Source organism: Mustela erminea, unplaced genomic scaffold, assembly GCF_009829155.1.
Source record: "Mustela erminea isolate mMusErm1 unplaced genomic scaffold, mMusErm1.Pri scaffold_77_arrow_ctg1, whole genome shotgun sequence".
In the NCBI taxonomy this organism is placed as follows: domain Eukaryota; kingdom Metazoa; phylum Chordata; class Mammalia; order Carnivora; family Mustelidae; genus Mustela; species Mustela erminea.
Window position 1 is genome coordinate 14,831 of NW_022476437.1, and position 10,303 is coordinate 25,133.

Below are 10,303 nucleotides of genomic sequence, written 5' to 3' on the forward strand. Positions count from 1 at the left end.
GTTGGACTATCGCTAAGTAGAGCAGGCGAAACAGTAACTGAACAAAGTTACCTGGGCTAACATCCATTCCGATTTCCGGTGGACACCCCCCCACACCCCTACCCACCCCCCACACACAAAATGTGCTGTACCTTTCCCAGGTCTGGGAATAAATTCTGAGGAGAGGCACATTTGTATTTTGCTACATTTCCTTTCCGTTCTGTTGAAGAGTATTCTTAAATACGAACGACTTTCAGAATCTAAAGACCATCCAGAGAAAGGCAACACAAAGATATGTGACCGCAAACTTAACGCTTCCGGAACTACGAATCAGGGCAGTGGCGGGAACCATTCAGATAGTGGCCTGCCACGGCTTTAGGGTAGACAACGTGACCCAAAGACAGAAACACCCCCCAGAAAACCCATTCCCATGGCAGAGGTCAGCAACGTCACACACACATAGACAGCTGTCCCCTTCCTCATTGCTCAACAGTGACCCATACTACAGGGCCTTTTCCTCCTGTCTCATGCCCCTTCCCACATGCCACCCTATGCACATGGAATTTCCTCCCCACTGACCATTGGAAGAAATGCACAACCAGAGATAGGTTGGCCCCGATCCCATCCTGCTAGGGGATACACGAGGGGAGAGGAAGAATGTAATTGCAAATGCCACCTATCAGGTAACAGCCCTCTGCAGAGGAAGAGGAGAAGACAGTGGTCCAGAAGATGCCAGTGGTGTGAGTCAGGAGGAAAAGCAGACCTGACAGAACTGATCCCATCTAGAAAAGAAAATTTGTGTCCCACGAGCTCAAACCATTACATAGGCAAACACTGCTGTGCCTCTGATAATTACTTAAATAATGGGTAAACAACAACAAGGAAGACGTGTTGACAAATCACCCGGTTTGGGCAGTATATAGAGGCCACGGCACGAGGACAGACACTTCCACACTCAAGACCTTCGCTTTCCTGGAAACCCACCCAGAACCTCCAGCCTCTGACACCATGGTCAACTCCTGTTGTGGCTCCGTCTGCTCTGACCAGGGCTGTGGCGAGGAGTCCTGCTGCCGCCCCAGCTGCTGCCAGACCACCTGCTGCAGGACCACCTGCTGCCGCCCCAGCTGCTGTGTGTCCAGCTGCTGCCAGCCCTCGTGCTGTGGCTCCAGCTGCTGCAGGCCCAGCTGCTGCACCTCTAGCTGCTGCCGCCCCACCTGCTGCCAGACCACCTGCTGCAGGACCACCTGCTGCCGTCCCAGCTGCTGTGTGTCCAGCTGCTGCCGCCCCTCCTGCTGTGGCTCCAGCTGCTGTGGCTCCAGCTGCTGCAGGCCCAGCTGCTGCATCTCTAGCTGCTGCCGCCCCTCCTGCTGTGGCTCCAGCTGCTGTGGCTCCAGCTGCTGCAGGCCCAGCTGCTGCACCTCTAGCTGCTGCCGCCCCACCTGCTGCCAGACCACCTGCTGCAGGACCACCTGCTGCCGCCCAAGCTGCTGTGTGCCCAGCTGCTGCCGCCCCTCCTGCTGTGGCTCCAGCTGCTGCCGCCCCACCTGCTGCCAGACCACCTGCTGTAGGACCACCTGCTGCCGCCCCAGCTGCTGTGTGTCCAGCTGCTGCCGCCCCAGCTGTTGCTAGACCACCTGCTGCTCCCCAACCTGCTCTAGTGGCTTCTGCTGCTGAGGATCCTGGCCTGCACCCCGCTGTCTTTCATCAACCAATCTTCCTCAGCTAGTCCCACTGAGCACGGAATCGTGACAGGCCAACTGTCAAACCTCAGTTCCGGCCGCCCTTTCAACCTACGTGGCCTCCAAATGTACTCCCCCACCAACAACACCCTCTTCCCCACCTCCTTCTTACTAGCTCCCTCCCAAGGGAATACGGACCTTGCATGTTCTCTGAAATCTCTCAGCCAGCGTGTCATCCCAAGCACACTCTTCTTTCCTGCCAGGTCTCCTCATACAGAGATGCTCCTATACCTCAAATAAACCTGAACGTCTCCGGGCATACAGATCGAAGGGCCTTGTGTCTCATTATTTTTCCCTCGTGAACTGTTATGCTTAGCAGGTCGGATGCATTTCTGGTGCTCCCTGCAGAAAGGGGAGTCCACCGCAGACGACTTCAGGATTTCCACCTCTATCCCCTCAGCACTCTCCATGCCGACATCGACACTGGTGGTTTATAGCAAGCCCCCGCTGCTCTCTGCTGAGCCCTTTGTCTAGATGAGGGAGGAAATTCTTGGCAGGCCACAGCTAGGGAGAGGAAGTCTCGAGGAGAAGTCCTCAACCAGTGGGCAGCACTTGGTGGATGAAGTGCTCTAGCCCCTTTAGCCCCTATCCCCTCGAGTGGGGGGTGTGAGACCGGGGGCCTCAGCCAGGACTGCACCTCAGCTACCTACAGGGCTTACCTGCTCTGGAAATCATTCTGGATTGGCTTCCATCCCTTCCCTGCATCACTCCTCACGTTCCCTACGGCACTTCTTGAGATCACCTCCCAAACAAACTACTTGCTCTCAGACCTCTGTTGTTGGAGTCTGCTCCGGACATCACCCTAACGCCAGCCTTCCGGAGCTCAGGATCAGGGCCTTCAAAACATCTCCATACAACAGGCTCGGTAACCGTGGTGGCTGGCCACCCCGAGCATGAATCTCCCTGAAGCACTTAATCTTTTCACTATATGCTGTTTCTTCCTACAGTACTTGCACACTTGGTCTTAGACTATTAGTCTCCAATTCCTAAAGTATCATTCTCCGCCCCTGAGGGACAGGACACTCTCCCATGAGGAACTCAGACCATCATGTTAGGAGCTGTCTCCCTAGAGGAGGCCTGTTTGAGGGGAACTGTCCCCATCTGTGATGCTTACACCGCACTCAAAAAACCAGAGACTAAAACACGATGTGCAAGGGAGAGCTCTCGGGAGAAATGCGTAAGAAACAGAGGGAGAGGGCACCTGGGTGGCTCAGTTGGCTAAGCAACTGTCTTCGGCTCAGGTCATGGTCCCGGTGTCCCGGGATCGAGTCCCGCATCGGGCTCCCAGCTCCATGGGAAGTCTGCCTCTCCCTCTGAACTTCTCACCTCTCATGTTCTCTCTCTCTCACTGTTTCTCTCTCCAAAAAGTAAATAAAATCATTAAAAAAAAGAAGAAGAAGAAGAAGAAGAAACGGAAGGAGACATATTAGGGCTCTAAAAGGAACGAATGCAAAATGGGGTTTCCGTCCAATTCCACCCCCACGTTCCGACCCCACAGATGAGGGGTGTGGACTGGGGAAGGGGACTGCTCCTCTTAGAGGCAAGGGGGCTGAGCCTATGTACTCCTCCATCACTTATCACTAGCCGTGGACAGCCCCTGGTGCATAGAAAGAAGGGAGGGGCCAGACGTCCAGCTGTGGTCGACCCCTAGGCTGACACAATTCCCTGCACAGCAGTGTGTGCAAACAGTGTGAGCCATGCGTAGCCCATACTCTGCACTAGCGTGTGGATCAGGGCATTTAAGGCAAAGATGCCCGAATGAATATCCATATCTACCCCTGCCTCTGCTCATGTCTATGGATTGCTCTCATTAACCCCGCTCCATGGGGTCTGCCACCACTTCTAGAAAATCTTACAAGACAGGGAGTTAGAGGGTGGCTCCTCTGCTCCTTTAGCTGACTTGCCCGGGGGATCTGACCTCCAACCCCATCCCTGAGAGTGCTGAGCCCATGATTCCTACGTCCCCTTCAGGCTACACTGCTTGCTCATCGTCGGTTGATCCTGGGAATAGGAATACCAAGAATGCTCCTGTAGATCAGCCCAATGCTAAACATCTTCCTAATGGCTCCCAGAGCTCTCTTCTGATTTCCCGACACTAGAAACCCAGAGGGATAAGGTGCCAGCCAGAGTTTTCATACCAATCACATTTGACCGTGTTCCCCTCAAGCTAGCTTTCCTCCTTTGGAGACACGACCCCTAGATGCACACAGCCTACAATCAGAGGAGAAGGAGGCACAAATTCCCCCAAATGGATCACCGGGATGAAGAAGATGTGGAAACTTCTCCTTGCACTCTAACCTCTAGATCCATGTATTCATACAGGGCCATGAAAGGTTCTGGATATCCTGCAGTCCAGTTCAACACAGATCCCATGTCCAACAGCCTGCCAACATATGAGTATTCCAGATTCCCAGGGGTCAATGGCTACAGATTCTTGGGCAAGGACTAAGGAAATTCTATGATAGACACTTCCTGGGGTCCTCCGCCCAGAAAGACTGGGCTCTCTGTTCATGGGTTAATAGGTCTGAGAACAGCCTGAGGTCTTCAAACTGTGTCAGGGATCATGACCTTCCATTGGGATCAAGGACCTTGGCCTTTGTTCTTTTATTCTTAAGCTCTTTTAAAGACACACACACACACACACACACCTCTGTGTGTGTGTGTGTGTGTGTGTGTGTGTGTGTGTTGTATGTGTGTGCACACACACAAAGGTGCACCGTATTTGGCTACCTATATCCTTGTTTGACTGTTCCAGGGGGAGAAAGAGAGACAGAGACAGAGATGGAGAGAGACCAAGCTCAGTCAAGGTGAGGGGCTGATGGAGAAGCAGACTCTCAACTGAGCAGGGAGCCCGAGGCAGGACTCGATCCCAACCCTCCAGGACCATGACCTGAGCCAAAGGCAGAAGCTGAACCGACTGAGCCCCCCAGGAGCCACGTCCACCTCCCCAGCCCCCGGCTGCCTATATCCTATTATGACGGACACCATGCCCGATGATCCATATCGTTAGGCCCCTGAGGGTTTCACATCATTCTGACCCTTGGCATTCCACTCTGGTGGGCCATCACATAATAATACACACATTACTTCCTCGAGTTCAATGCTGCCATCTGGACTCGGCCGTTCAGGGATATTATCCTCCCATTATTCCAAGGGAGCATATTCCTGGTCCCAGCAATCCCAGCACAACCTCTCCCTTCAGAGAATAGGCAGCATTACCTCAGTGACCTGCTGACACCGATACTTGATGACTCCTGGATATCTTAGTAAACAGAGTGCCCCCAGACCTCTCCTAGGGAATCGAGGCCATTTGGACTTTCTGGCTTTAGGACTACATCAGTTTTAGCACTTCTCATTCTCTGCATGGTTCTTTTTTTTTTTTTTTTGGATTATTTATTTATTCATTTATTTATTTGTTAGACAGAGAGTGAGACAGAGACAGAGAGACAGAGAGAGATCACAAGTAGGCAGAGAACCAGGCAGAGAGAGAGGGAAGCAGGCTCCCTGCTGAGCAGAGAGCCCAATGCAGGGCTCGATCCCAGGACCCCGAGATCGTGACCTGAGCCCAAGACAGAGGCTTAACTCGCTGAGCCTCCCAGGCGCCCCTTCTCTGCACTTTTTAATTCCTCCTTTCTCACCTGTGTGTGCAGTCGTCCTAGATGAATTTGTTCTGGCTATCTGTTCTTACACAGTATTACTGCAAAATTTAGCAGTTTCAAGTGACACTCATTTATGATCTCGGTTTCTGAGGATCCGATATCTCGGTAGGGACGGCCCACCTAGACCCTCCATTTCACAGGGTTTCCCAGGGCTGCACGCAAGGTGCTGCCTGGCACTGGGGTCTCAGGTGAGGGCCCCACTGGGGAAGAAGACACTTCTCACTTCACTTACATGCTCACTGGCGGGATTCAGTTCCTTGAGGGCCGCTAGCGTGGGGACCTTGCTTCCTTGCTGGATGGTGAATGGAGACCGTGCTCAGTTCTCTGCTGCAAGGATCTCTCCCACATTGTACCAGCTTCAGCAAGGCCAGAGAGAGAGAGAGAGAGACAGAGACAGAGAGAAAGAAAGGGTTGGCTTTGAGATGAAAGTCACAGTCCTTGGTAACTCAGCCCCTTGATGGTGCCATCTGCCATGGTTTAGAAGCACGTTACTTGACGGGAGGGAAATACAGGAGACCGTGAACACCAAGCGGTGGATAGCCTCTTGAAGGCCTTCTTGGAATCTGCCTACCAGAACTCCTCCATAATACTGAGTGAAAAAAATCAAATCAGAATTCTCTGTTTAAAATCAGAAACATATGAAAATCAAACTATGCTGTTTAGGTGTGCATACCTACCTCATTAAACCATAAGGAAAATGAATGAAAACGTTACTTGAAGAATCAGCACGGTAATCATCTGTAGCATCGAAAAAAACGACTCTGGTCAACAAAGGACATATCAAGAGCCTTCTTGGTGGCAACAAAGTTCTATTTCGTGACTCAAGCTTTGGCTATACAAATATTTGCTCCATAACTGTTTTGTATCTTATGCTCTTATAGGTCACATGTTTTTCAGTCCTATGCATTTTCCATCAGATGAAAGAATTGTTTAAAAATTTAGGGTGAACAGAAACCCATACTCTATTTAAGATTTAAAATGAAAGCTTACCTTTAGGATTGGATGGCCACCCTACCATGAAATTTAAAGCTATGACTTCAAAGCAGTCTTGGAACGTCACTAGGACGGCACTGACTGAACTAGTGATACATGTGCATCAACATCAGTGATTCTTACAGGCAGAAGCCAAGTCAATGGTGCCCAACCAAAGAGAAATTCTGCAGACTATATGAACAGTATGTACACACACACACACACACACACACACACACACAAGCATGCACACTAGACCTAGATGTAGTGTCTGTTTGATGTTCCAGATCAAAAGAGATCCATGGTAAAAGAAAACCTACTGAAACAGCAATCACCTCGGTGACTGAGAGGATGTTACTAAAGGGCAGGTGGGGCCCGTCCAGTATAATGGAAATGTTCTATCCCGACAGGTGCGGGGATTACACGGATGGGCTTCTGTGTATCAAAATTCACCACTATGGTAGACTACACAAAGGATTTTTTAACTTCACTCTGTGTCAAGTCCACCAAAATCAGAAAGTCAATCATAAAAGGCAAACAAGAAAGAGTGACGACATTATTTCTTTGTGAATAAATCTCTGTCTTTAACAAATTGTCATCTTGGCCACTTTGCCTTCAACTTAGTTAAATGACACTACTATGGGCTCTTCTGGATCTTTGCATGGCATGTTGCAGTTGTGTGTGTGTGCGGTGGGGGGTGCTTCCTATAATCGAAAAGCAGTGGTGAGGAACCTGACAGAGGCACTTGCTCAAAGCACGAACGAACAGAATAGAGGAGTACGTCTCTAAGGATGGTCCCTGGGACTTCAACATCAACGTCATCTGGGTACTTGTCAGAAATGCCAAACCTCAGGCTCCCCATGTAATCAGAACCTGGAGGATGTGTCCCGACATATTTAACAGGCCCTTTGGATGACTGCCGCATCCCACCCCCCACACACAAAATGTGCTGTACCTTTCCCAGGTCTGGGAATAAATTCTGAGGAGAGGCACATTCGTATCTTGCTACATTTCCTTTCCGTTCTTTTGAAGAGTATTCTTTAATACGAACGACTTAAGAATGAAGATGAGGCGACGTCTTTCAGAATCTAAAGACCATCCAGAGAAAGGCAACACAAAGATATGTGACCGCAAACTTAACGCTTCCGGAACTACGAATCAGGGCAGTGGCGGGAACCATTCAGATAGTGGCCTGCCACGGCTTTAGGGTAGACAACGTGACCCAAAGACAGAAACACCCCCCAGAAAACCCATTCCCGTGGCAGAGGTCAGCAACGTCACACACACATAGACAGCTGTCCCCTTCCTCATTGCTCACAGTGACCCATACTACAGGGCCTTTTCCTCCTGTCTCATGCCCCTTCCCACATGCCACCCTATGCACATGGAATTTCCTCCCCACTGACCATTGGAAGAAATGCACAACCAGAGATAGGTTGGCCCCGATCCATCCTGCTAGGGGATACACGAGGGGAGAGGAAGAATGTAATTGCAAATGCCACCTATCAGGTAACAGCCCTCTGCAGAGGAAGAGGAGAAGACAGTGGTCCAGAAGATGCCAGTGGTGTGAGTCAGGAGGAAAAGCAGACCTGACAGAACTGATCCCATCTAGAAAAGAAAATTTGTGTCCCACGAGCTCAAAACCATTACATAGGCAAACACTGCTGTGCCTCTGATAATTACTTAAATAATGGGTAACAACAACAAGGAAGACGTGTTGACAAATCACCCGGTTTGGGCAGTATATAGAGGCCACGGCACGAGGACAGACACTTCCACACTCAAGACCTTCGCTTTCCTGGAAACCCACCCAGAACCTCCAGCCTCTGACACCATGGTCAACTCCTGTTGTGGCTCCGTCTGCTCTGACCAGGGCTGTGGCGAGGAGTCCTGCTGCCGCCCCAGCTGCTGCCAGACCACCTGCTGCAGGACCACCTGCTGCCTGCCCCAGCTGCTGTGTGTCCAGCTGCTGCCAGCCCTCGTGCTGTGGCTCCAGCTGCTGCAGGCCCAGCTGCTGCACCTCTAGCTGCTGCCGCCCCACCTGCTGCCAGACCACCTGCTGCAGGACCACCTGCTGCCGTCCCAAGCTGCTGTGTGTCCAGCTGCTGCCGCCCCTCCTGCTGTGGCTCCAGCTGCTGTGGCTCCAGCTGCTGCAGGCCCAGCTGCTGCATCTCTAGCTGCTGCCGCCCCTCCTGCTGTGGCTCCAGCTGCTGGGCTCCAGCTGCTGCAGGCCCAGCTGCTGCACCTCTAGCTGCTGCCGCCCCACCTGCTGCCAGACCACCTGCTGCAGGACCACCTGCTGCCGCCCAAGCTGCTGTGTGCCCAGCTGCTTGCCCGCCCTCCTGCGGCGGTTCCCTGCTGCCCCTGCTGTGGCTCCAGCTGCTGCCGCCCCCACCTGCTGCAGACCACCTGCTGCAGGACCACCTGCTGCCGCCCCAGCTGCTGTGTGTCCAGCTGCTGCCGCCCCAGCTGTTGCTAGACCACCTGCTGCTCCCCAACCTGCTCTAGTGGCTTCTGCTGCTGAGGATCCTGGCCTGCACCCCACTGTCTTTCATCAACCAATCTTCCTCAGCTAGTCCCACTGAGCACGGAATCGTGACAGGCCAACTGTCAAACCTCAGTTCCGGCCGCCCTTTCAACCTACGTGGCCTCCAAATGTACTCCCCCACCAACAACACCCTCCTCCCCACCTCCTTCTTACTAGCTCCCTCCCAAGGGAATACGGACCTTGCATGTTCTCTGAAATCTCTCAGCCAGCGTGTCATCCCAAGCACACTCTTCTTTCCTGCCAGGTCTCCTCATACAGAGATGCTCCTATACCTCAAATAAACCTGAACGTCTCCGGGCATACAGATCGAAGGGCCTTGTGTCTCATTATTTTTCCCTCGTGAACTGTTATGCTTAGCAGGTCGGATGCATTTCTGGTGCTCCCTGCAGAAAGGGGAGTCCACCGCAGACGACTTCAGGATTTCCACCTCTATCCCCTCAGCACTCTCCATGCCGACATCGACACTGGTGGTTTATAGCAAGCCCCCGCTGCTCTCTGCTGAGCCCTTTGTCTAGATGAGGGAGGAAATTCTTGGCAGGCCACAGCTAGGGAGAGGAAGTCTCGAGGAGAAGTCCTCAACCAGTGGGCAGCACTTGGTGGATGAAGTGCTCTAGCCCCTTTAGCCCCTATCCCCTCGAGTGGGGGGTGTGAGACCGGGGGCCTCAGCCAGGACTGCACCTCAGCTACCTACAGGGCTTACCTGCTCTGGAAATCATTCTGGATTGGCTTCCATCCCTTCCCTGCATCACTCCTCACGTTCCCTACGGCACTTCTTGAGATCACCTCCCAAACAAACTACTTGCTCTCAGACCTCTGTTGTTGGAGTCTGCTCCGGACATCACCCTAACGCCAGCCTTCCGGAGCTCAGGATCAGGGCCTTCAAAACATCTCCATACAACAGGCTCGGTAACCGTGGTGGCTGGCCACCCCGAGCATGAATCTCCCTGAAGCACTTAATCTTTTCACTATATGCTGTTTCTTCCTACACTACTTGCACACTTGGTCTTAGACTATTAGTCTCCAATTCCTAAAGTATCATTCTCCGCCCCTGAGGGACAGGACACACTCCCATGAGGAACTCAGACCATCATGTTAGGAGCTGTCTCCCTAGAGGAGGCCTGTTTGAGGGGAACTGTCCCCATCTGTGATGCTTACACCGCACTCAAAAAACCAGAGACTAAAACACGATGTGCAAGGGAGAGCTCTCGGGAGAAATGCGTAAGAAACAGAGGGAGAGGGCACCTGGGTGGCTCAGTTGGCTACGCAACTGTCTTCGGCTCAGGTCATGGTCCCGGTGTCCCGGGATCGAGTCCCGCATCGGGCTCCCAGCTCCATGGGAAGTCTGCCTCTCCCTCTGAACTTCTCACCTCTCATGTTCTCTCTCTCTCACTGTTTCTCTCTCCAAA

At 52.3% G+C, this 10,303-nt stretch overlaps 1 protein-coding gene across 5 annotated transcripts; it reads left to right on the top strand.

The window, feature by feature from the left end:
* Positions 1–947: 947 nt before the first annotated feature.
* On the top strand, positions 948–8,877 carry LOC116584036 (keratin-associated protein 4-4-like). 5 transcript variants are annotated; one of them, XM_032332022.1, is made up of 3 exons: positions 948–1,133; positions 1,164–1,575; positions 8,754–8,877. In XM_032332022.1, exons 1-3 carry the CDS (start codon positions 988–990, stop codon positions 8,826–8,828), a joined length of 633 nt encoding a protein of 210 aa, XP_032187913.1. In that variant the 5' UTR covers positions 948–987; the 3' UTR covers positions 8,829–8,877. The 5 variants fall into 5 exon arrangements, with proteins under 5 accessions (XP_032187913.1, XP_032187915.1, XP_032187912.1 ...); XM_032332024.1 differs by lacking the exon at positions 8,754–8,877 and having other exon boundaries at positions 948–1,112; positions 1,164–1,307; positions 1,383–1,794; XM_032332021.1 differs by having other exon boundaries at positions 948–1,575.
* Positions 8,878–10,303: the final 1,426 nt, after the last annotated feature.